This window comes from Crinia signifera, chromosome 11 (genome assembly GCF_055691185.1).
Source record: "Crinia signifera chromosome 11, ASM5569118v1, whole genome shotgun sequence".
Taxonomy (NCBI): Eukaryota; Metazoa; Chordata; class Amphibia; order Anura; family Myobatrachidae; genus Crinia; species Crinia signifera.
This window is the reverse complement of record NC_139227.1, coordinates 61460082-61487186: the sequence shown is the minus strand read 5'-3', so window position 1 is coordinate 61487186 and position 27105 is coordinate 61460082. Positions and strand designations below refer to the sequence as shown.

The following is a 27105-nucleotide window of genomic DNA, read 5'->3' as shown; positions in this document are numbered from 1 at the left end:
CTTTAGTAAATTTCCCCCAATATGTAATTCTATAGGATTATTGATTGTGATGCATACAATGGGCCAGATGTCACATCATAACTGGCATGTTACAGGCTGTGTTTGATAAAAGTCAGTAAGGAGCTGATTGGCTGGACATTTATCTCTACTTATCACCTTTGCATTTATTGCTTAATACATCTGCCCCAATGACCCCTAATTGGCACTAATGTTTCTTTTCTCCAACACAGCACGGGATCGAGCACGACAGGCCCGGGAGGAGGCAGAGGCGGGGCAGGCCCGGGAGGAGGTGACGGAGGAGATGGTGGAGGAAGTGGAGGCGGAGGAGGTGCCGGAGGAAGTGGAGGAAGTGGAGGAGGTGGCGGAGGAAGTGGAGGAGGAGGTGGTGGCGGTGGAGGAGGCCAGGGATGAAGAGGAGGAGGTGGAGCCGGAGGAGGAGGAGGCCTGTGAGGTGGTGCAGGCGGCAGAAAGTGGTATGTATACATAATGCATCATTATTAATTTTTTAGACTACTATTTGCTACTATTTGCTATGTAGCACTGGTGATTCAATTGTGTTTTACAATAGTATAAAGTCATAAAACAAATTGGGTACCAATAGACACACTTAGGGGTTAGATAGGGTGTCAAAGTCCCTTTCATCCTGGACACATGTTAATTACACAGGTTCTGGGGATGGCTTTCAGCTCGATTTGAACTGCCACTGAACCTGTGTACTTAATCTGTATCCTGGATTAAAGGGATGACATGCTCATCTAAGGGTTACATGTCCCTGCTGCAAGCGTACAATCTGTAGCCTCATATAGGTGAATAGAGTTTACAGTTGATTGATATTTCTAAACTAGATTAAGTATGGCATAAATGGAGTATGGACAGGCGTGGCTTAGAATGGAGTCACAAGTGGTCAGTGCCCCTGGGCCCTCCTCTAGCTAGACACCCCCTGTGGTTTGCATGTATTTTTGCAAACATAATTGTTGGTTGATTTTGTCTTAATAATGATTTTGTGCATGGGAGTGGGTTAGTGCTGCAGCTTCACCTACCTGGCATTATGACAATGATTTATGGAGCAGACCATCAGCAGCCAAGCCATCCATGATTGCCCAAATGTATTGTGCATTCCTGAGAGTTGACTAAGTCCCATGCCACGTTGCATCAGAGTACAGACACTGAGCGGTTTTTGATGAGTTGTTATTGGTGGAGCTCATTACATGCTTCTCAAAGCTTAGTCATGGGTGGGTGGGGATTCTGAAGGTGCACTATGACTGGTCCTGGCTGATCTGCAGGACCTTACTGACCTGCTTCTTTGAGGGTTTTTTTTCCACTTTTTTAGGTTAAATTATTTTGTTTAAAAAATAAATTGTTGATTACAGTTAGAAGTTGTCTGTGTGTTTTTTTGATATTAAACAGTATATGTGTAAATTGCTTAGAATATTTTTAAGTAGCAAAAGGTACATACTGTATATAGATGTATGTTATTGTAGTGTGCAGATCCTTGCAATACACAAATGTACTATAATTGTAGAGCAATTAACATTATCCAAACAAAAAAATACACACACACACTGTGTTAAGTTTCCTTTAGTATGTGTTAGTAATAATTAGCACATTGTAGAATATTGCATTTCACGTGCAATTATGATATAATATGCATACATAAAACCTAAATAAAGGGGTGACAATGAATATATAGCACTTCACATGATGTAAGGGTTAATGTCTGTAATGAATGTGGTAGTAATGTGTTTAAGTATCTATTAGGATTTAATTGATTTCAATTCCAAACAAACACTTTTTAATGAGGTTGCCTAATTGCATAAGTGGGTCATGTGACCGATTTCGGAGTTCAGATAATAGTGGTGAGTTTTGCGAAAATACACCGCATCGGTGCGTACGGGCAGGTTCCCGTCCGTTCTAACGCGGTAAGACCGTGCAAACGCTGTAAGACCGTGCAGAATATGTGTTTGGATGTCGTCCGTAAACACGCCCTGTTCTTCTAGTGGGAGTCCGACCGCAAGCGGAGGTCCGGTGGGCGTTTCTTCGTACGATGTCCGCACAGCGTGGCGTGCGGACCGCTCCGAAAGAATTCGGAAATTTACGCACCAACCTGAATAACCTCCTATGTAACTATTACTGGTTGTGAGAACAGCTGTGAGAACAGTACGTGTCCTTCGACTTTTTCATACCCCCACTATCGACGTCGGCGTGGAGTTGATTTTAGATAGTGTGGCGAGCGCAGCGAGCCTGAAGCGTGGCGAGCGCACGCGGATTACTTCACATGTATTCCGCGTCCGCTCGCCACGCTTCGGGCTTGGTGGCTCGCCACACTATCTAAAATCAACTCCACGCCGACATGGATAGTGGGGGTATGAAAAGGTCAGAGGACGTGTACCGCCGCCCCTCGCGGGCTCACTGCGCTCGGCACGCTTCGGGTTGGCATTGATAGTGGGGGTGGCGTTAACAATGGGGGTGCATTTAACATAGTAATCACCCATCAGGGTGCTTGTACAAATAAAAATCATGGGTCCCATTGCATACCTTAATTAGTGGTATGCGATGGTATGAAATGGGCGCCGTGATAATACACAAGTACCAAGCTGTCCTTTGCAGTGAGCCAGCGATGCGCAGCGTGTCCCGCAGCGGGATATATAGGCCGCCGTGAAACTAAACAAGTACCAATAAATTCTATATATTTAAAATGCTGGCATCTTTGGATGTCTGAAGTATAGACAATAGATTTGATTTGCTAGCAACTACACATTTTGCAATAGTCTAATCTTTACAAGACATCCTTGAAAACTACCCTAATTTTTCAGAGAGCATATGGATTTACCAAACTGCAAATTCTGTAACAGGCGGTTACTGCAACCCAAAAATCATTGGAGATTTTTCTTGCTTCGTTGGTTGTGGAGAGGGCAGTAAACTAGAATTATGCGGTAGGGTCACTTTGAATGCTGAAAACGTCATTTTAAAGCGACAGAATAGCGGCGTGACGTCAGAGCTGCGACCGCTGTGGCAGACATCTTGAGTTGAGTAACGAAACTCTGACGGTGGCAGTAAGTAAATAAGATTGTGCCGGTTATTATTGTACCTCCAGTTTGTGTTGTACAGCATTGCGGTGCTATCCGTAAGTCATGTTACAAGGACAGGTACCGGGCACTGGGATGTATGGCACGTCAAGTGTAGGGCGGTGTGTGGCAGTCTGCGCGGGGGTCCCGTTGTATACGAATCAGCGGGTTACAGAGCTGGGATTGCCGTAATGTAAACATAGGGGGTCCTTTATGTATATAACTGGCTGTTCTGTAGGTGTATAAATTGGGGCTGTGCTATATATCGCATACACACACCAGGTTATATATGATACAATCTTCTGAATATACGGGATTTGTATGTACAGTAATGTTCATGTGTATCTACATACAGCATTTGTTGTCTGCTTCTATTCCTTGCCAATTACCTATATGCTTATGGCGATATTACTCTTATTTAGGGACACCTATGATTTGCACAGGTTTTTTGGTGGATTAATCAGGTTAAATGCAGATATCTATCTCCATGTAGGTGGCATGGCCTAATGAGGAGGTTTGGGATTCTGCTTTCTGATGCTTGTTTATATACCTTATATTAGATAGTATTATATCTAAATCTCGGGTCCAGTTTGGGTCACTAAACACAAAGCTTTATACCCAGGTTATTTCTGGGGCTTTTCCTCTGATGGCATTAGGAGATGACCTCTTCTCCATGCACCCTTTGTGGTATTGGGAACTGCACCATAGCTGGGTCCTTTTCATTGGTTATGACTGTCTTTTTTGACATTTGAACTCAAATAACAGGATATATTCATGTTTATTACTATTGGATCCAGATCAGTGTTTACCAATGATTATAAGGTGGCTTAGGTAAATGCACTTATTATACAAGTGAAAGTTCACATCCTAGTATGACTTGCCAGAGTTTTAGGCATACTCTAATATTAGAACTGTAATGGTGTGTACACAGTAAGTAAGATATGGCTTCCGATGTTGCCGATATAGTGAACATCGGAAGCCAGATCGCATGCTTTTTTAGGGCTCCTGTGTGAGCGCAAATCAGCAGCCAAATAGAGAGGGCAGGCAAGATTATATAGTGCGTATCTGCACTTTATAGTCTAAATTGTGCCCCTCCATGCATGCCGTGCGATGTGAGTCACGATGCGATCTGATCGCATCGGGACTCGCATAGCACGGCATATCGGCCCCGTGTGTATACATCATAACACGGCATGTTTTGATGCGTATTTCCACAGCAGTTTGGGTTGCCTTTCCACCTTTTAGCACAAACAGAAAACCCGATACAGGATCCAGACTAATTTATTATCTAACTGTTCTAACACCAGTTTTGAACTTTACTAACCCTAACCCCTCCTTTATATTGTCTGACAAACACTGCATAAGCAAATTTCAACATTACTCCTGCCTGGAAAATTGAGATATAAAGCATTTTATGTTACTTAAAGTGCATACTGGGCATGTTTGCCCAGTTTGTATGCCAGTCGATCATGTGAAAATCAATGGCTGGAAAATAGCTCAAAATGCAAATAGTGAGCTACATTGAGCTCAAAAATCGCCTAGTGTGCATGGGCCTTAACTTTTTGAGCTGCTTGACTACGTACGTTTATACCCCTTTTGCACCAGAAAATGCAGGAGCTTAACTGGGAAAATGGTCCCTAGATCAAGCAGGGTTGACCCCTTTCTCACCACCCTTGTCTCTGCATTTTATGGTGTGAGGGGGCAGCGGGGTCCAGATTGCGGGGATCTGGAGAGTGGCGGTTGGGCGCTTATAGCGATATTTGCCAGGCAGTGGGGCGGGAAGCGCTGCTGGTTTTGAAAACATTTTGAAAAGTCTTTTCAATATCAGCAGCACTTCCCGCCCGGCAAATAGCGCTACAAGCACCAGCCGCCGCGGCATGGACCGCATTGACTTCCGGCCAGACCCCGCTTCTCAGTTAAGTTCCTTTCACTCTAGCCAGCAACCACGACTGTTCGCGGTAGCAACCTTGCTAGCTAGCACGGTTGAAATCTCTGCAAATTTTTCTGGGAATTTGCACACCAGAGCTAGTCGCAGGTTGTTCCCGGGGCCAACCCGGTAATTTTGGCTGGTGTGAAATGGGTATTAGTCCAGATTTCACAAAGGTTTTATAATAAATACTGTACAGATAACTTTCCTATTTGGTTTTATTATTAGCACTAGCATACCTGAGAACTACACCATGATTTGCTTTTATGTCCTAATTTGAGAACACTGAAAGGGTGAATATTAGTGGACCATTCCTTTTGCCACCCTGTTTACTATTTAGCTTTGGGGTTGCCAGCATTTAATATATAAGGTGCTATCTTATTAACAATGATAATTTTTCGTGGCGTATGGATTTGCCTGGGGTTTGCAATTAACTCAGAAAAGCTGGCGTTAGCTGCCGCTTATTCGGGGCTGTGACAAAAAAATAAAAAACTGGGGTTGGGCACGCAACACCTCTGCAGGAGGCAGAAAGAACTGTCTTGTTCCTTATGTGCTGCTGCTAAGAGAACACAGCTGGGCACTGGGGGAGGAAGGCTAACGTAGTCTTCAGCTTCCTACTCAAAATAAGTTTTCACGTTTCAGGTGGTACTGGTATAATATCATGTGAGACAAACCTTGTTATACAGGAAAGTATTAAATATCTGCCTTTTCTTTCCCGTAAGTAATGGGCTCGTCTAAGAAACACAAGGAGAAGGAACGGGATCGCGATGCTTCAGCTGCAGGTGGCGGGGAAGATCGTCACAGAGAGCACAAGAAGCACAAGCACAAGGAACGAGAGCGAGAAAGACGCAAGAGATCCCGGGAAAGAGAGAGGCCTCGGGACAGAGAAGGAAGGTCAAGGGCCACCAAGGAAACAGACTCTCGCAGGATAAAAAAGGAGAAGTTGGACCCTGCGTATGAGCATGGTAAGAGCAATTATAACTATAAAGATAATTTCTGACATGGCACATTTCATTTATAGCTGTAACTCTATATTAGAAGGATCCTGTGCTCCGCACCCTTGTGCATGTGGGGTAGGTTAGTATGATACAATGTAGAATGTACATCGTGTGTACCGGAATTTAAAGTTTTAATTGCGTGATTCCTCTGTATTACTGCGTATGCAACAGTTGACTCACTATTATACAGAGGAATCACGAGATTCAAGCTCTATTTCCAGCAACTGGAAGTGACGCAGTACCCCAGGTTGAGAACCACTGCTATATAGGAAGCTAGCAAGGAAGAACAGTTATATAGAGAGCATTCTCAATACCATATTTCAAAAGACAATTCTCTCAATCCTGTTTGTATAGTAAGCTTCATGTGTCATCAATCTCAACTGTCCAGTATATACCTTGAGTTCGGAAAGACCCTCTGCAGTGACTTTGTTATTTGCATGGGAAAAGGGTAATGACCACATAATTGTTTTTAAACTACTTACATTAAATAAAAGATGATTGTTGTTACATGTTGAAAGTGTTGTCCCTCTGTCATATCACAGCTAGAGAGATTTGTAGCCAGTGACAGCACAACTGTGGTTGGACTTTCTGAAATCCATTTACAAGGTAGTTCAATATATTAGAGGTTTGTGCTTTCTCTTAGAAATTCAGAGCTGGGTGATGAACAAAGGATCCCTAATATAACAATGCCAAGACAGTTCAAAATAACAAATGATGTCACGATAATTTTTCTTTCAATATAAATAAGACCACAGAGACTGAAAGTCCAATCAAGTATTTAATAAATAGTCCACCATTCTCTTGGCATTAGGGAGTAGATTCCAGCAGGGAAGAGAAGAGAATAATTTATAGATAGTGTTTTGTAAATCTGTTTGAATCCAAATATATTAATGTGTGGTTAAAATTGAATATAGTTGTATGATTTTAAAGGTCCATACACACTGGGCAATTATTCCCAGCGTGTATGGACAGCGATGATCGCTATCATTGCTGGGGGGAAAGCCGCTCGGTGCATACAAACTGAGCGGCTTTTCTCCTGCCCGGCGCTGTCAGTGGGGGGAGGACCACTCATACCAGCAGATGAGCTGGGCTGGGCCATTAACAATGGGCCGCTTTGGGCTGAAAGCCGCTCAAACTTGCCGTACGGGCCTTAAGTCTCTTTCTGTGAGTGTGAATGCTTTTATCACATCACATGGGATGGTACCTCCACAAAGCTTCAACGCCAATATTAATGTAAATCCGTGTTTGCTAGAACAGAACACATGTAACTTTGCTTTAGTTTTAACTGACAAATGACCAAAAATCTGCTTCTTCTGCATTTAGGTATTGCTCCCAAATCTGCAGGTGGGGATTCATCATTAAGCATTGAGGAGACCAAGTAAGTGTAAAGCCTTTACATTTGCCAAGTTTTTTTTATTTTTTTTTGGTTTGTTTGCTTTTGGGGATTTTTATTTCTCCATAACTTATATTGTGGTGCAAGATGTTTGTTTCATAAAAATGTTGTGACCGTAAGCAAACCTGCACCTCTAGCACTCTGTAAAAAAAGGTAAAAATGACCTATGATCAGTAGGTTCTTTTGGTACTTATATGTTAGTTGGGCGCCCACTATAGTTAGTACGCTCATACTCCCACTATCCATGTTGGTGTGGAGCCCAAAAAAAAGCATGGACGCGTAAAACTAAGCAAATAGCTTAGTGGGTGCCCAAATAACATATAAGTACCGTTCTTTTTAATATAAATATACTGATTGAGCAGTTTAGAATAACACAGATTAAAGTACACACTGTAGAGAAGGTGAAAAGATGTTTGATTAGTAGTCCAAGTGTGCGTACTGGCCACAGGAAACCATCTACCTGCGAGTAGAGAAATAATGACAATGAGAATCAAAGGTAGTGAAAACAAGATGTTGGGAGAAGATTGTCCTTAACCACAGGGTGATCTATAGAGAAGGTTAATGGATATGTAGACATGGGTTGGGAAAGAATGTTCTGGATTAAGGGGTGGTTGTCTCTTGTAGACCCCACCCCTAAACTGCCACAGCCTATGAAGCACTGCAAGTGATTACTCAGGACCCATTCAGCTCGTGCTCCATCCACCCACCAGTGGATTGTATGCAAACCATTGGGCTTGTGTACAACTCTGAATCAGATCCTTTAACATGTACTAATTAGTGAATTAGGGATCATTATGTAAGATGTTGTTTAATCTGCTTAAGGTTCCTGTTTAAGAGCCATTGCTTTTTTAAGGTGCCTGAAAAAGCAAGCATGTCACCGGCTGCAAATGTAGCTTTTTTATAGTCCTTTTCCCCCTTTATTTGACCAATCTGAGAGCTGCTGAACTGGTACAAGTGTAATCTGTTAACTCCTTTTTTCTCTCTTTAGTAAACTACGTGCTAAACTTGGTTTGAAACCCCTGGAACTAAATACAGTTAAAACGGGTATGTTCCCCCCCCCCCCCCCCCCAATCATTTTCATTAAGATGTCTGATCATATAATTTTGGTTAAACTAGGCACATCGTTGTATTTGACTCATGTGTTCTTGTTTTGCAGAGTGTGGCACTAAAGAAGACCCGGTTGCAGCAGCTATTATTAACCCAATGGTCCTGAGGCATCAACAAGAGATTAGAGAGAAACTAGCAGCTGCGAAAGAGAAGAGGATGCTGAACCAGAAACTTGGGTAAGTGAAGAGTATGGTTTAGTACTAGGGCCCTTATTCAGATCTGATTGCAGTACACATTTGTTTGGAAAATGGGCACAACCATGTGCACTGCAGGTGAAACAGATGTAACCTGTTCAGAGAGCGTTAAATTTGGGTGGGGTGTGTTGAAACTGAAATCTAAATTGCAGTGTAAAAATAATGCAGCCAGTATTTACCCTGCACAGAAACAAGATAACTCGCACAAATCGAACTCTCTCTGCACATGTTAAATCTGCCCCACCGGCAGTGCACATGGTTTTGCCCATTTTCCAAACATATTTGTACTGCGATCAGATCTGAATAAAGGCCTAGGTGAGGTTTTCCTGGCTTCTTTTATTCCAACTGATACCCCTTTCACACTCGCAAGAATATCCGGGGTTTTTGAGCATCCCATGTTGATCCCGGAATCTACCCAGGTCAGGGTGATGCGCGTTTCGTGTGCATCAAACCCGGGATATTTTTGCGAGTGTGAAAGGGGTTTGAATTGAATCCAGACAGGAGACATTGATGTTTGAGAGCAAATTTCCTTGTATTGGTTTGTGCAATTACCGGAAGAACACTGTTCACTCTCCCCTCATTCTTCCATGCTTCTCTTAATTCTACCTACAGAAAAATAAAATCCCTGGGGGAAGATGAACTGTGGTTAGATGATACAGCCGCTTGGATTGAGCGAAGTCGGAAGCTTCAAGCCGAAAAGGATAAAGCTGAGAAGAGGGCAAGTATAGCAAACTTGCTTGTTCCTTTTAAAGAGGGACAGTGACATTAGTTGATTTAAGACAACCTCATTGTCCTGGTTTCCTTTTCCTTTGTGTCTAAAGGCCCCCATACATTAGGCCGACTTGTCCATAAGGCAAGTCGGACCCAATTCTCCTGTGAGCCGCCCGGGAGCTCCCCGGAAGGCTCACACACAATTTGGCACTTGATGAGCCAAATTTGACATGTGATAAATCGCCTGCGATTTATCACATGTTGGGGCGCAGGGGGCGGCGGTGCTCTCATCAGGGGGAGCAGTGGGGCGGGCATCGGGTCCCTGAGCACCGGGGAGTGCTGACCTGGCCAGGCGGTGATGTTCATATATATCGGCAGTGGTGGCTATTAGATTTTTAAAATACCTGTCAAATGACCGGCCGTTCTCTGATTGGCTGAGAGACAGGTATTTTAAAAATCGAATAGCCGCCACTGCGCGTCCTGACCCCGCTGCTGCTATTTGTTATCACATGCCCGGCCAGGTCAGCCAGCAGCACTTGCCGCACCCGGCACCACGTCCCCTCCCGACTCCTGCAGCGCTGCTGATATATATGAACATCACCGCCCGGCCAGGTCAGCACTCCCTGGCGCTCAGGGACCCGCTGCCCGCCCCACTGCTCCTCCGGTGCCTGCATGCATATGCCTGTCAGGTGGGCAGGCATATGCATACAGGGAGGTCGGACGTGATCGTATGTACTGACCGTCCGACCTCCCGGGACCGCGCATCGGATCGGATCAGATATCACACACCTGCGATTTTGGGCCGATTTCACACGATTATCGGCACAAAGTGCCGAAATCGGATGAAATCGTCCCAAAATCGGATAGTGTATGTGGGCCTTAAGTTTCCTTTTTGCTGGCTGCAATCTAAAGAGGGTAGAGCACAAATGGAAATGGGCCTAGGAGTACAAATTGATAACAAACTTGATTGCAGTGCTCAGTGTCATGGAGCAGCAACTAAGACCAATAGGACATTATCCTGAATAAAAAGGGGGAAGGAAGTAAGGTACGAGACTGTAATGATGCCACTCTATAAGGTACTGGTTAGGCCTCACCTGGAGTTTGGAGTGCAATTCTGGGCTCCACACAACAAAAGGACATTGTAGAACTGGAGAAGGTTCAGTGAAGGGCAACAAAGCTAAAAAGAGGGAAGGAGTCCTTGAGCTATGATGAAAGATGAGCCAAATTACTGGGAAAAAGACATTTAAGCAGGGCACATGCCTATCATGCTGATATATCAGGGGGCAATATAAGCAACTATCTGGTAACCCTTTTTACCTTGAGGTCAGTGACAAGGACACATGGGCTTTCCCTTAGACTGGAGGAGAGGAGATTTGGTGCCATCTGAAGGAAGCAATTTTTTTTATGGTGAGGGCAGGTGTGCATCTTAGGGTTCACAGTAATCAGGTCGACACATGAAAAAGGTTGACATAGCTTATGTCAACATGGTCAAAAGCTCAACACAAGCAATAGATCGATATGAGTTTTTCAAAAAAAAATTGGTGTCTGTCGACATGTACAAGCTAGAAGTGTACCGCTTCGCTTGTTATGCTTCAGGCATGGTACCTCGCAATGCTCAGCATACTATTATATACTAACTCTGTCTACTTGGATTGTAAAGTATGAAAAAAAAACGGCTTAATATTTGTGTCGACCTTCTGACCATGTCAGCGTAAGGTATGTCTCAATCTTTCATGTATTCACCGTCGACATGCCGACCACATCCCGTCAGGGCAGTAAAGATTTGGATTTTGGACATAATTAATACTTTTAGGAAGGGGTAGGATAAATACCTAATTGATGACCATTATACAGGAGTATAACTAGGGTGGCCAATCCTGGGATCGGAATCCTGGGATTTGGCCCCAAAATGTCCGGGATTTCGAGTTTAGACTGCGCATGCGCAGTCTAATGCCGGGCAGCGTCTGAGCACTCAGACACTGCCCGGCTGTTCCCGACCCGGCTTGTGGCCTGCGCAGCATGATTCAGTCATAGGTCACACTGCGCAGGCCGCAGCGCTGCACCACTGGCATCGGAACCCGCCTCCCCCAGTTGCCTGCCTCCGCGCCGATGCTGCAGGCTTCCACCGCTCCCCAAAAGTAAGTGAGTGTGGCCCCGGAACCTGCTCGCCGCCAGGCCACCCACAGCTGCACACGTCCTGCCTGCCCCCCTCCGCCGCTCCCCAAAAGTCAGTCAGTGTGGGGCACAGGGGCAACTTTCTTTTAGGTATGGGAATCCCGGGATTGAGCATTTTTCAATCCCGATTCCCGGGATTGAAAAAATGCCCCGGGATTGGCATCCCTAGGTATAACCATTATGTTATATGGTATATGTTAGTAAGGGGAAGCAGTGGATAAAGCAAAAGGTAGCATAATCACTAGTTAGCCTAAATCTGAAGCTAGTAAAAAATCCCAGTTGGGGACATCACATCTAGATCGAACTCTTTAGTAAATTGTGTAATAAGTTGAACTTTTGTCTTGGGAGTTATAGCATTAGTTACAAAATAGACTTTTCCCCCTTTTACTTGAAAAACTGATTTACTCAAACCTTAAAGGCCACACTACTGCGATTTTGGCCGATTTTCTACAGTTCCCAATGGAACGGGAAGAAAAATCGGCCCAAATGGGGTGATTGTGATGTCCCCCTCAGCTCCGATGCGCGGTCCTGTGTGCATCAGACCTGAGTCAGAGGTCGGACCGGCATGCAGGTCTGACCTCCAACCGCAGACCCTCCTCCTCCCTACAAGGAGGAACAGGGGTTGACTGTGATCCATCACATGTGAAAGGACCGCATGTGATGGATCGCATGCGACCCTCCCGGGTGGCTCACAGGGCATCAGCTGGCCATACACTGCTGCAAGAAATCGCAGTAGCGTATGGCCAGCTTTAGTCGGATACCTCTGTGGTTTATTCTACCTATCATATTCCCTCTGGACAGTAAGTTAACATATAGGGTGAAATTTACTAAGATGTGAAATACACTTCACTGGTCATGTTGCTATGGGCAACCAATCACAAGCTACTTATTTATTTACCACCCTCTAGAAGATAGTAGACAGGATGTGATTGGTTGCCCATAGCAACATGACGTGAAGTGTATTTCACATCTTAGTAAATTTCACCCATAATGTCAATGACTCAGAACTTTTTTTTGTTCTGCTTGCCCTTATTGCCATTAGGGCTTATTGAAAGCATTCCTACCCATTGCACTTCACATACCATGGGTACTCTATGCTTGTCACCCAGGCTGGAACTTGTTTATGGTCGCAGGATGACTGGGGTGGGGCAGTCCTTTCATCTCTGGGAGATCTGATAATATCCCTTCCCTGCTGATCATTATTGCAATAGGTACGAGCAGATTTTGCACCGGATTCTGTAATGCTGATTGGCTGCTGCAGCATGGTTGTATTGCAATTGAAATGTTTGTTTTCCTAATTTTAAAAGAATAAGACCTTGGACCTAACACTATATTTGGTTGCACAGGCAAAATTGTTAGCAGAAATGGATGAAGAATTTGGTGTGTCTAATCTTGTGGAAGAGGAATTTGGACAAAAGAAGGTCTGTTGTAGACTATATCTTTTTTTATATATATTTTCTTTTTCTTGAGATCCATGCATTGTTTTTCCTTTTTGTAGAGATAGTAATTAATGGTTGTTTGATATATCTCCTTCTTCTAGCATTACACCTCAGAAGATTTGCAGGGACTCACTGTAGAGCACAATACAGAGTCTTTTAGTGAGGGGAAGACTGTAATTCTAACTCTCAAGGACAAAGGTAATCTGTCAAACATTTGCATAGAAAGCTGGGTGGGGATCGATGTGCATACATACTGAGCCAAACTTAGTTTTTGCATTGACATGGTGTTTCTATACCTAGGTGTCCTTGATGAAGATGATGCTGATGTCTTAGTTAATGTGAATATGATAGACAAAGAGAGAGCAGATAAAAATGTAGAGCTTAAGAAGAAACGACCCGATTACAAACCATATGCGGAAGAGGAGAATGTGGATGACATGGTAATGGTAAGTGTGCGTCTTTCTTATAGTACAGTTGCTGAATTCAGTCTGTCACATTTCTTGAGGAAACATGTCTTGTCTTTTTTTTTTTTTTCTTAAATTAGTTCCGACACAAATCTGTACTTTCCAAATATGATGAGGAGATTGATGGGGAAAAGAAGAAATCCTTCCGCTTGGAGACTGGTGGAACTGCAGATGGGTCTTGGGAAAGGGAGATGCAGAGTATTCGGCAAACTTTACACAATCAGGCACAAACTCTAGAACTTCCAGGATTGAAAATTGCATCTGAATATTATACTCCTGAGGAGATGGTAAGACAATAAACAGGACCCTTGTAAATGGGGTTAGTTGGAAGTTTAGACCTTGAGGAGTAGTCACTAGTGTCAGCATTTTACTGATGTTGCGACAATATTGCAGACTATTTGTCTACAAAAAGAAAGCTAATTTTCGACGGTTCGGATTTCCAAATATGTATATTGCTGGAGTAAATTACAGTGCGTTTTTTTTTTTTTTTTTTTTTTTTAAAGGTGTCCTTCAAGAAGACAAAGCGGCGAGTGAAAAAGATTCGCAAGAAGACTGATGACATTATACTTATGAAACCTGATACCCGACAGACTGACTTTGGTTCCAGGTAAGCTGAAAATCAATGTTTGTCTCCTTGATCAGCATTTGGAAATTGTATCTATTTGTATGTTAGTCTGGCATAATGTAAAAAGGCTTGTTGATAGGTTTAATTATCGAACACTCTGGGGAAAATGCCAAGTTACTAATTTTGCTTATTATCCTAAATGTCTGTTAGATCCCGGGGCCGTGGACGTAAATACATAGATTCTGACGATGAAGAGCAAAGTGTGGCCCTCAATAATGTTATGCCGCAATCTGATGACCTTCGTTACGAAAACATGGAGTTTAGTGACCAAGGTGAGAGCATTCTCAAAGTACTAATCTATTATGACTTTTATACACGTGTGTGGATATATCATTTTCTACAATATAGGTCTATGTGCTATTCTATTTTTCTTGAACTGAATTTTGGTTGGTTTTCTTATGAACTTTTTTTTTTTTCTGGTCCCTTTTTAATAGAGGATATGCCAGACTCTTCAGTTGTTGTGGACGAGGATGAATTGGAAATTGAATTACAAAAACAGCTTGAAAAAAGTAGACGGCTCAAACAGATCCAGCAGCAGAAAGACAGCAGTGAGAAGGTGAGAGTGTGTAGGTTGCACCATTCATGATCTCTTGTAAAAAGAACATTGATCTTGACATGCATTATTTTCAGGACTTTAGGAATATATCTATATCTAAATATATTTAGGAATATATCTAAACTAAATACTTTTGATGATGGTTGCAGGGTGTTACACTTTCTTCAACATTAGAGAAATAAGAGGTTGGGTGATTTATTTTCTATTCTGTTCTTGGGTTTTTTTTGTTTGTTTTTTGATGGACTATGATGATTCTGAAGGACAAGCAAGTGGCAGCATGATGCCTTGGAATATTCTGATTTGAAGATTTCAGGAATGGATTTATACAGGCTACCAGTAGCACTGTGCTAGCATCAGCTTTTGTGCAGTCACCTTGTCTTCAGTGCTGCAGCCTTTCTCCCCAGGGCTTCCAGCCTCCAGACAAGATTTGACCTTTCAAAGCATCCTGTTCTACCACTCAATAGTCCAGCCTTTGCAGGCCAGCTAGTGATAGCCCCATACATGTCAATGGACCCGTGCACATGATATGTGCCCTGCATATTACAACAACCTACCAATGCAGGGGAGGCCCCCAGAGCATTAAGCTGGGTATACATTAGCCGACAGTGCAACAATACGCTATCACTAACTATTTCCCTTGAACTCCTAGACAAATGATATATAGTGCGTACACCTCAAATGATATCGTTCAGTGGCTACATCTGGGAGCTTGCTGCTGTTGATGATACAGTCTGGATTTTACTGAATGTACAGATGACAGGTTTGATAGCGACCCTGGGGAGCACAGATCATTAACAGTAGTCGATATGCACAAAAAAGTTGTCATGCATATTTTAACAATAACTGGCTAATGCAGCAGTTCCCAAATTGTGTGCCTATGCTGCCTGAGGTGCCTCATGTTGGTGGTCCAGAACCAATTCAAAATATTTATGGTCCATGAAATAGGCAAAGTCAATGCTAGTGGCTTTGAATTATAAAATATGTGGATAAACAGAAGTGAATCATGTTCATTACCACATAACTGGACCCAAGAATAACATTTAATTACAACTTATTTCATTTTAATAAATTGTTCTGAAATTCTCAGTAACAAACCATTGACCTAGGCCTGCCGTAAAAAATATTCTGCTACTGTAGGGTGCCGTGAATCAAAAAGTTTGGGAACCTCTAGGCCATTTGTTCTCAAACTGTGGGTCCTCACCCCAAAGTGGGTGTCGCCTTTCTCAGCATGGGGTCGCGACTCCATGTTGCTGACCATCAGGCTAATGACTTCTAATCTCATTCAGTGATTCAAAGAGACTGAAAAATCTGTTAAATTGTCTGTTATTTTAGACTTTTCATATCAGTTTGTGCTGCCGTGTATGTGCTGTCTGCTGACTACACATGTGATTTGATGACCTTCTGCATTAACTTGCTGGGGTCCTGTAATTTTTATTGTCTGGTGGGGTTCCCGAGCAAAATAGTTTGAGAACCCCCTACACTAGGCTAATGTCTTCCCAGCTTTAGATTCTACCTCTGTGGGGAATGTTTAAAGCTGCTGCTACATCAGTGTTGAGCACCTTATTGCAAAACCTTGTGTTTCTCTATAATCTATTCTAGGGCATACTGCTACATTTTAATAGAGAAGGAGGCTCAGCGGAGCAGGCCTATATCTTAAAATGCTGCTCTGTCTTCTCTATTCTATATCCCTCATCTCAGTTTAACTTTTGTAATTAGGAGGGTGCTGTGGCAACTTTAGTTATGCAGAATGTTATTTTTTATTATAGAAGTTCAATGTACTCCCACTAGGAGGAGCATAATGCGCTCACAATGGTCTGGCACACCTCTCACTTTTTGCCTGACTATGCAGGGATCCCAGACACAGTATTTTTGTTTGTTTGCCTGGGTCACATCCAGATACTGCCATCTTCTCAGGCCTTCTGCAGAGGCTGGAAAGGTCTCTGCTGAAACTACATAGGTGGCTGACTGTGGACAGAGCTGCTTTCTCACAGGGTTCTACAATGCAAAAACTCTGGTGACTTCATAAGACCATGCTCCCAAGATTAAAATGTTTGAACTGGACTGGAGAAACACAACCATCCTTAGGATAGAGTGCCTGACTTTATCATGCAAACGGAGGCTGCTACCACAAAGGAATCTTCTTTCTTTCTTTCTTTCTTTCTTTCTTTCTTTCTTTCTTTCTTTCTATAGCTGTTGAACAATCTGAAGCCTGTAGGGTAGGCATGTCCAAACTATGGCCCTCCAGTAGTTGTGGAACTACAAGTCCCCCTCATGCCTTCCCACAGTTTTGTTATTAGGCAATTCTAAAACTATGGCAAGCCATGCTGGGATGTGTAGTTTCACAACAGCTGGAGGGCCACAGTTTGGACATGCCTGCTGTAGTGGAATGGAGGAGGGGGAGTCTGGGCTACACTCAAAGAATATTAATCTCCTTGGGGCCTGTAGCCGTAGCTCCACCCAGTGTCCACCATTGGTTCAGAAAAAGTTTTTAGAAGTGTTGTGTTTTTTGTCTTTTTGTTTTTCTGTAATTTATATCTTGCTCTTTCGGAATACAAAACTTGTCTGATGTAGAGTGGTTCCTGATAAAAAAAAAAAAAAAATATTATTATTATAACGTTGTCTGTTAAACTTCAATGTGGCTTTCCTTTTTACTTTTTTCTTTCTGCGTTTTTTTTTTTTTTTTTTGCTTTTTTTTATAGATTGTTACAATGGTAAAAAAACTAAACACTCAGAAGAGTCAAGATGAAGATGAAGACGACGATAAGAAAGGGTCCATTGTGTTCAACGCAACTTCTGAATTCTGCAGGACACTTGGGGAGATACCAACATATGGGCTAGCAGGAAACCGGGAAGATCAAGAGGACTTAATGGTATGGGAGTATGGAAGTGCTGGTTTAGAAGGGCTAATCCCATTGTGTAGTTGCTTCTTACACTACCATCTTGTCTTCCTTCCCAGGACTTTGAAAAAGAGGAGGAGGAGTCTGAGAATGAAGGCGGAGACTCTGATGGAGATGAAAACCTTGGCTGGAGTATGGTGAACCTAGATGAAGAGAAGAACCATCAGGATGTAAGTTAGGAAGCAAATATTTTTGTTTTTTCTTGTTCACCATTGAAATATGCGCATTATTGATTTTATGTGTTTTGTATTTGTTTTTTTGGTCCCTTTTTATATTGTACTTTGAGACATGTCAAATGTAAGAGCTAATCCCCTTGCTAACTGTGTTTTATTATCTCAGAACATTACTAAAGAGCATGTCTTGAATGGAAGACAATCATCCCCCAAAGGCTTTAATAGGTAGATTTACTAAAGCTTCTAAAACATACAAGTAGAGGTGTTGCCCATAGCAACCATTCCAATTTGGTTTTAGAATGCCATAGAGAAATGAGAGAATCTGATTTGGATTTAGCATATTTTTTAGAAGCTTTAGAAGGGGCAATCACTTGTAAGGCATAGTTTTGCCTTGTAAGTGATTTGCCCTTTTAAAATACAAAGTCTGTGTTCGGCCACCATCCTGCACTGCCACCAAATTCTGCCAGCATTACATATCGCCTGATTTGGATTTAGCATATTTTTTAGAAGCTTTAGAAGGGGCAATCACTTGTAAGGCATAGTTTTGCCTTGTAAGTGATTTGCCCTTTTAAAATACAAAGTCTGTGTTCGGCCACCATCCTGCACTGCCACCAAATTCTGCCAGCATTACATATCGCCCACTGGGTCTATCTCATCCATATATACAAAATGGCTCCAGTTATCTGCTGTGAATGATGCAGATGATCCATCCATATTTTTGTTTATGCAAGAATAAAGTAGAAAGAGAGAATCTGTAGTTTTGACATATTGGTATGTCACTTGTTAACAAAATAAATGTTGTTACCAAGGGTATATACTGCCATTTAAATCGGTACTTGTTTCCTAGCACGGCCACAAATCTTGGCCATCGGGGGTAATTTTAGTGGCCTGCGACGCGATGCCCCCGATTTTTCCATTGAAATGCTTTGAAAACAGTGAAAAATCGGGTCGGTCGCGTCGTGTGCGCCTAAAAATGCTTAAATGGTCCACGGGCGATGGCCGCGATTTCCCCATAGGGAACAATGTTAAATGCCTCAATTTACCTGCGATGACCCCGATTTCCCATAGGAAACAATGTTAAATGGGTCAATTTACCCAAATCATCATAGGGAAGAATGGTAAATGGGCCAGAAAGCCCAAAAAACCCCCCTGACCAGTGAAATGTCCCCCCAAAAGTAGTTCACGCCACCCCGCGATGAACGTGAACCCGAAGCGTGGCGAGCGCAGCGAGTCCGCGAGGGGCGGCGGTACGCGTCCTCCGACCTTTTCATACCCCCACTATCCACTAGGGCGTGGAGTGAGAATAGAATAGTGTGGCGAGCGCAGCGAGCCCCGCGGATACCTTCACAGGTAAACGCGGGCTTCACAGGTATCCGCGTCCCCTCGCGGGGCTCGCTGCGCTCGCCACGCTTCGGGCTCGGTGGCTCGCTGCGCTCGCCACACTATTCTATTCTCAACTCCACGCCCTAGTGGATAGTAGGGGTATGAAAAGGTCGGAGGATGCGTACCGCCGCCCTTTGCGGGCTCGCTGCGCTCGCCACGCTTCGGGTTCATGTTGATCACGTGCTGGCGTAAACTACTTTTGGGGGGACATTTCAATGTTCAGGGGTGTTTTTGACCCATTTACCATTGTTCCTATGATAATTTGGGTAAATTGAGCCATTTCACATTGTTTCCTATGGGAAATCGTGGTCATCGCGGGTAAATTGAGGCATTTAACATTGTTCTCTATGGGGAAATCGCGGGCAGCGCGTCTGGCCCATCACACCCGATTTTTTTGCGCATGCGATGCCCCTGATTTTACCCCCGATGACCGCGATTATGATCGTTGTGGCCGTGCTAGGAAACAAGTACCTTTAAATCTATAGTACAATTTGTTCTGTAATATCTGTGATCGTTCTATTTGATATTTTTGTTTTGAGTGTAATGGATGTGTAAATTTATATATGTAATGTGATTTTCATAAAACTCCTCTCCCCTGTATGATCAGTATTCTGCCTCTTCCACAACCATTTTGGATGAAGAGCCAATTGTGAACAGAGGTCTGGCAGCTGCATTACAGCTGTGTCAGAACAAAGGTAACGACTGCTACTCTATATTGCACCAGGGGATGTGTTTTGGTGACCATTATTGCTTGGCTTTTGCAAAAATAGTCACCAAAATAAATAAGCATTTGTCATGTTTTTAAAACCAGCATGGTTCAAAGATTAGTTGTGGGAGTGCCCCAAACGCTAAGGTCTCCCTTCTGCACACAGGACTTTATGCTACAGAATTGGTGGGACGAGGGCATTATGATTATGCATTTGGTTTGGAAAATACAGCATATACAAAGGATTGATGTTCCCACCAGCTCCTCTGGGTTTTCTTACTTCTGGCCTGCATCTAATATACTGTATTTAGCCTTACAAGCTTAGATGTCTGAGAGAGCTCTGCAAGAGGACAGACATTGGTTCCCTCAGTAGTGCATTGCGCTTTTAGGTAGGAGCTCTCCTGTGATCAGATGGTTTAGGTTTTTATGCTCCAAGGATGTAGTTTATACAGTGTTCAGACTGCTAGGTATGCCTGGTAATAAAACTGGCTGCAACGCCAGACCCCTGTTCTCACTGTACTGCACAGCAAATTACCAGGTGAAGCCATTCTAGCCAGTAATTTGCTTTGGTGATTTTGTAGTGTGAATAGACCTACCTGGGAAAAGAGCGGGTCAAGCACCTGGTAATTTTCTTAGCAGTGAGAATGCGGCAGAAGTAGTGGCTTTTCTTTTTATAGTTGCTTGCATCATGTGGAATGCAGTGTAAAAAAGTGTTGTAATACTACTTGTGTTTTCTACACCATTATAGAATGTGTTAAGAACATGAGGATGAGTATCTGTAGTTCTATTTGTTACTTTTATCTTGAATTAAATATATTTTAATGCAGTCAAATTATTAGATTTTTTTTAATACTGGACATTTTTTATAGAAGAAACAATCTGCTTTCATTTTGCTTACTTTTTTAGTATTTATTTTAGTACTTCTTTTCTAGGAGGGAGAATCACTGTGTAAACAACAAGTCTTGGCACTGGAGCTGGGCACACATGAGATGTCGCCCAATCCCATAGAATGGAGCGCCAATTCTGGTACATCCTCTAGTGCATGGGTCTTCAACCTATGGCCCTCCAGATGTTGTGAAACTACATGTTCCAACATGCATTGCCACATTATTTCCTACAAGAGCATGCCAAAACTGTCAGGGCATGCTGGGACATGTAGTTTCACAACATCTGGAGGGCCACAGGTTGAAGACCTGTGCTCCAGTGTGTGCCCATGATATGCACACTCCCACAGGGCACTAGCAACATCCCTGATAGGGGCATGTCCCTAGTGATTACATGCTGCAGAACAAATTATGTCCAGTGGCACCACCCAATCAGATCTGGCATCAGCAAGTGTGTGGCACCCAGCTTAATAAAATAACATTTTTGTTTCTTTACAAACTTGTTCTGTATACTAGGATGTTGGGCTTAGTTTTTATACATACTACCCACTTTTATGCCATAAGGTAATCTAGTTGAAGAAGCAAAAATGAAGGCCAGGATTTTAAACATCTTGAATGGTGTGTTGTGGTTCCTGTTGGCACATTTTTCTTTTTAAATGTTATGTTGTTACATTACCTTAAATTATTTGAATCTTATTTGTTCATACACTGTTTTGTTCTGCCATTTATTTTGTAATTTATTGTAGGTTGTTCATAGAGGTAGCCACACTGTTTGTTTATTGGTTTATTTTTGGGAACACTGGAGTATAACTGGGTTTCACTTATTCAGTCCTTGACAGTGCCTTCAATTTTTTCTCTGTTTAAATCTTGCTGTGGGATTCCGGTTATTGACTTTTGCTAGATCCCTATTTTGTAATGCTTCACAATGCAGCCATCCATTATATGTATGTACGTAGATGTTCTATTGTGAATTCAAAGGCATATCTTGAAACAGGATAACCTCAATATTTGATAACAACGCACCCACCCCCAATTAAAATATAATGGTTGTAGCTTTAGTATTGGTTGTCATTAATGAAACTTTCATCAATGTAAAATGTATTTTCTCACAGGCTTATTGGAGACAACCCTACAGAAGATAGCACGTGTTAAAACTTACAATAAATCCCTTCCATCAGCTGTATATTGCATAGAAGACAAAATGTAAGTAACTGTTATACATGTCTTTTAGACATCTTAAATATACTTTCATGGAGGGCCTTTGTCATGCTGGATTCTAATGTTTGAATCTGCTTTTCATGGTAAATGTTTGCACCTTTGGCAGTAAATGTGTAATAGGTTTATCTCGCCTAGTGCTACCACTGTAAGTTAGAAACTGCCCTGCCATATGTCTCACCAGTGGCATCAATGCACTAATGTCTATAGATGTTTACATATCCAGGGTCTAGTATAGCCTTGAGCACACAATGGTCTCAGTAGTTCTTACGTGCAACCTCGTTTGCATAAACAGTCTTGTTTTAAATCTACAGGGCAATAGATGACAAGTATAGCAGACGAGAAGAGTACAGAGGATTTACACAGGACTTCAAGGAAAAAGAAGGCTACAGACCAGATGTCAAGATTGAGTATGTGGATGAAACTGGTCGGAAGCTTTGTCCAAAAGAGGTAATCTATAATACATCTTCCCTGTAATTTGGTGACTGCCAGATTCTTACCCCTTGTTCACTTTTCTTGCCATAGGCATTTAGACAGTTGTCTCACCGGTTCCACGGCAAGGGCTCAGGAAAAATGAAAACAGAAAAGCGAATGAAGAAACTGGATGAGGAAGCGGTGAGTAATGGTGTAGTGTTAGTCTGTTATTGGGAAACTGAGATGCAAGTTGCTTTGTATGAAAGGCCTACTAGTTTTATACACCGAAGGGTCCCCTAAGTGTGGCATGTATCTAAATCCAGTACCTTTCTATTACGCCACAGCAATGAAACCAGGGCTATGGTGTTGGTACAACAAACATTCAACCACTATTTCTAATGTGAGACTCCTTCATATATGGCAAATGTATATTAATGCATACTGTTCTGCTGATTTGATGTTTAACATCCATAAAGTAACTAAGAAGTACCATGCTTGTACCCTCACCCAAGCAATATTGAGGCAGTGTTCATTCCTTGGATGTGATGCTTGGTCTGCTGGGTTTTTTCCAGACTGCTGCATTTTATGCCTTATGTACACTTAGGGCCCAATTTAATAAAGCGTGATATTTTTTATCGCTTGTTACAAGTCTTAAATGTTTCTCCTAACTGACCTTTTTCAAACTGCAGAGTTAAGTTGCACCCCTTTAACAGCCTAAAAGTAATTTGGGCTATTGACTGGGTCGAGGTGCTTCGTGAAAGTACCAAAGTGAAATAACCCAGGTTGAGCAAACTGGCATTTCAACCCAGGTTAAACACAGGTTGGACCCAGGTTTTGATGTGACAGCTTGTGACAATCATATCACTTATTAAATGCTTTTGAGTAATGCCGCCTTTTCAATAGATCATTTTCTGGTCAAGTCTGTGTTTGCGGGGGTAATTCAGACCTGATCGCACAGCGGCCAAGTCCAGGACACCACCAGTGCCAAACTGAGTGTACAGTCTTGAGTGCAGGACTCCATGCTAGTTAAAACAAAACAATCTGGAACAGGTGGGAGGGGTGCTAATCAAGGTGAAAGGCATCGCTTTATTCCCTCCCATGTATATACATACAGATGGAGCCCCTCTCAACTATCTTCCTTAGGTTGTGGCTAACCATCGCTATTCTATTGTTCTCAGCAACAATACATAGAACAATACAGTAGGGGATTAGCAGAGTAATCCCATTACTCACTTAATCCTATTTAAGGGCTAGATGAAGGGGGCTCCATCTGTAATATAATACATAGGGGGAGGGGCCCTAGACTCTAGGGCCCCTCCCCCTGCCATCTAGTGGGAGTGCTAAGAAAAACACTAGACGTGCCGTAGCATTTTAGGGGAGGGTGTGTGATGTCAACAGCAGGCTGGATACATCGCAGCCACCCAAGTAAGTCTCTGGCTATTCTATCCCTGTGATGAAAAGTGCAAAATCATTTGATGGTGTGCGGCTTGCGATGGGTTTTGTACATACTAGCATGGCTGCGAATAGATTTGCAGCCATACACATCTCTTCGCACAGCGGGCACATTAATTGATTTCACTCTAAAAGGGCGGCATCTTAACTGAATGCTGGCCACTGCAAATTTTGCAGCTGTGCGATCAGGTCTAAATTGCTCCCTGTGTGTTTGTGTTAGTGCAGTCAAAACTAATACTTCATTTTTGTTACCAGCTGCTGAAAAAGATGAGTTCCAGTGACACCCCTCTGGGTACAGTGGCTCTGCTTCAGGAGAAACAGAAGGCTCAGAAGACCCCTTACATTGTCCTCAGTGGGAGTGGGAAGAGTATGACAGCGTGAGTACCAAATATAAATATTCCACATTTCAATGTTGGGTACATGTGGGGATTGTAGAACTGCACTTTTGTACAGAAGTGTTATTTTTATAGAGCTTAATTTATAAGAGAATCCCTACATTATGATAAAGATGGGATCAGGAACTTGCAATTGATATCAGGAGTGTAATTGTTTGAATTTAAATTATCCTATATTTTTGGCCTCTACTTCTTGTGTATTGAATTTAAAGATTTTAGGACATCCTCATTCATTTTACTTGCATTTGGTTGTAGAACCTTATGAATAGAATTGTATTGTTTTTTTTAGTACAATTTATATGCTTCGCTATTTCAAATATTCTGCATACTGCAGAAAGCAATATATTTCCATTGTGAAATAGAGCAGAGACAGACTCTTGTCTTAATTGGTATTAACTGGTACCCTCCTTCTCTCTCTTCCAGGAACACACTTATCAAATAAGTGGAAAGTACATCTGCTGCTAAATTCTGCTGAAGAATAAAGATGCAGCAGGACCCAATGAGTTAATATATTTATCTTTTGTGCACAACAATTCCATTAATTTTTATGTGCAAAAAAACAATCACTCTTATGTGATAGGGGAGGTTGTGTGAAGTCCGAATTTGCTTACGTCACACAGATTGTTCGCAAAGATGCTTGGATCTGCAATATTGCCTGACGGGCATTAGTCACCACAGAGAAAACTGATGGGAATTGTTTTTATAATAAGGTTTCTGTAAGATTGGGGTGTGCTGGAATCCAGAAATGCTCCAATTTTCTCACTAAATTGTATTGGCAGGCTATCTCTTAAACCTGTAATAAAATGTTCTAGAAGACTTTTTTTTTTTTTTTAATTATTTAAATGTTTTAAATGAATTCAAAAAGTTGCATTTTGCAAAATGCATGAACAGTGATGCTGTTGGAGCACCAGTTTTTACTAGCAACGAGTGATGACAATCATATCACTTATTAAATGCTTTTATTGGGTTGATGGCACACAGAGTACAGCTTGGAAATGGGCACATTATGTTTGTATGTGAGGACTAATGTCCCATGTCATGTAACTTGCTGTGAATTTCATAACGCAATTTTGATAAAGCAATAGAGCTGTACATAATCACTTAAATATGGTTCAAATTAAAACGTGTGCAAAATTTTAAAAGCCTACTGTATAAAGAAATTGGTTGTAATATTTGACCGTTTTTAAAAGCCACTGATTTCGCCTAACATTATTTTTTTTTTTTTTTTTTTATTCGTTTCTCTTAATACATACAATCATATAAAGGCGACAAGCCAGCACATGAATAACACATAACAATACATACTATACTTTGACATACTTTTTGTACAAGACTAACATAAAAGACACAATCTGCATTCCTCGATCTTTACCATTTATTCTTATTTCTTGATCCTTACTGGGACCTCTACCACTTCTATGTTTAACTGATATCCTTATCTCTGTACTACCCTCACAGGCCTATTTTTTTACTAGTGATTAATTTTGTTTGGGTATATCATCTTTCACTTTTAATCAAGGGCCTTTAGTTTTTATTGTCTCTGACCCCTGCTGACCTTCCTTTCTTCCCGTCCTTTATGGGATACTGTTGCGTCAGTGCTCTTTAGGGTTTTGTCCAAACTTATGGGAAAAAGAAAAGAACAATGAGAGAGAGAAGAAAAAAAAAAAAAAAAATTTTTAACCCAGTACTTATAAATTAAAAATACTTCCCCCCCCCCCCCAACAGTGAAAGTGATCAAGTGTCTCAATGCTTTTATATCCACTACCTTAGTTCTAAACATATTCTTTACCCCCCCCCCCATCCCTTCCCTTTTCCCTCCCCATAGTTCCTACCCTTTTCCCTATCATCCCTCCCCCTCCCCCCCCATGACCTTCTTAAGAGGCCACTATCGTGGCCATGTCACCTCCGCTGTCCTACTTCTTTTCTCATCCTTACAATCCCGTGCATATCTACGTGTAATTGTGTGTATGAGCCCTATTGGGCATTTCTACTTCTTCCCTGCCCTCCCTCTCTCTCTCACCTGCCCCTATTTCCCATAATATTTGGTAACCAACCAGCCCTCCCAAATTGCGGAAATTTTTTTTATGGTGTTACGTTTGAGACTAATATATCTTTCATGTTCACAAGTGAGATTTACCAAATTAATCCAGGCTCTCACTTCTGGACCAGTTTTTGCCATCCATGATCGTGCAATAATAACTTTTGCGATTGAGCTCAAATATATAGCCAATTGCCTTTGCCCTTGCGACATTTGATCACTGTGCCATACTCCCAATATATATGCCAAAGGCGTGGCTTTTTGAACCGGTATGCCACTTTGTAGCATTATAACTTCGATCTTCTGCCAATATTTCCTAATTATTTTACATTCCCATACTAAATGAAAAAACCCACATTTTGACTCATTACATTTAGGACAGTTGTTAGGATGATCAGGTGTGAATTTACTGATCTTGTCCGGGGTCATATATGTCCTGTGTAGGATATTAAACTGAATTTGTTGTATTCTTGCCGAATTTGTTGCCACAGTTGCTGAATTCAGAGCTATCTTCCAGGATTTTAAATCTAGCCCAAGTACCTCTTTTTGCCATTTATCTCTGAGACCTTCTAGATCTTCAACCTGCGTAATTTCTAACAAATATTGATAACATTTGGAAACCATTTTGGGCTTTCCCATATTATTTATAAATTTTTTAAGAGCAGATTCACATATAACGAATCCCTGTTCTCTCTCCTGCGCTGCCAACGCACTTCTCAGTTGCCGAAATCTAAAGAACATTCGCCCTGGGACCTCAAACTCTTCTTGTAATTGAGTAAAAGACTTTAATTGATTATTTACGTAGACTTGACCCATAGATGTTACTCCATATTGGCTCCATATGCGTGTTGCTTCATGCTCTATAATTATTTCAGAATTTTTAAGCGAGAAAAT

The 27105-nt window shown here is 42.0% G+C and overlaps 1 protein-coding gene across 3 annotated transcripts; it reads left to right on the top strand.

The window, feature by feature from the left end:
- The first annotated feature begins 2961 nt into the window (after window positions 1-2961).
- On the top strand, window positions 2962-24989 carry SART1 (spliceosome associated factor 1, recruiter of U4/U6.U5 tri-snRNP). 3 transcript variants are annotated; one of them, XM_083165515.1, is made up of 21 exons: window positions 2962-3053; window positions 5715-5957; window positions 7314-7368; window positions 8372-8427; window positions 8540-8666; window positions 9297-9402; window positions 12917-12991; window positions 13111-13207; window positions 13310-13455; window positions 13554-13760; window positions 13977-14080; window positions 14249-14370; window positions 14533-14654; window positions 17354-17524; window positions 17611-17721; window positions 19715-19802; window positions 21810-21900; window positions 22227-22362; window positions 22438-22527; window positions 24034-24155; window positions 24597-24989. In XM_083165515.1, the coding sequence occupies exons 2-21, from the start codon at window positions 5717-5719 to the stop codon at window positions 24613-24615; spliced, it is 2286 nt and encodes a 761-aa protein (XP_083021641.1). In that variant the 5' UTR covers window positions 2962-3053; window positions 5715-5716; the 3' UTR covers window positions 24616-24989. The 3 variants fall into 3 exon arrangements, with proteins under 3 accessions (XP_083021641.1, XP_083021643.1, XP_083021642.1); XM_083165517.1 differs by having other exon boundaries at window positions 3008-3025; XM_083165516.1 differs by lacking the exon at window positions 2962-3053 and adding an exon at window positions 3073-3124.
- The last annotated feature ends 2116 nt before the right edge of the window (window positions 24990-27105 follow it).

Excerpts from the sequence above, each read along its gene's own strand:
- SART1 (XM_083165515.1), top strand. The coding sequence starts at position 5,717 with ATGGGCTCGTCTAAGAAACACAAGGAGAAGGAACGGGATCGCGATGCT. Across the intron at positions 14,371-14,532 it reads CATGGAGTTTAGTGACCAAG|AGGATATGCCAGACTCTTCA; the intron begins GTGAGAGCATTC and ends CCTTTTTAATAG. Across the intron at positions 19,803-21,809 it reads ACAGCTGTGTCAGAACAAAG|GCTTATTGGAGACAACCCTA; the intron begins GTAACGACTGCT and ends ATTTTCTCACAG.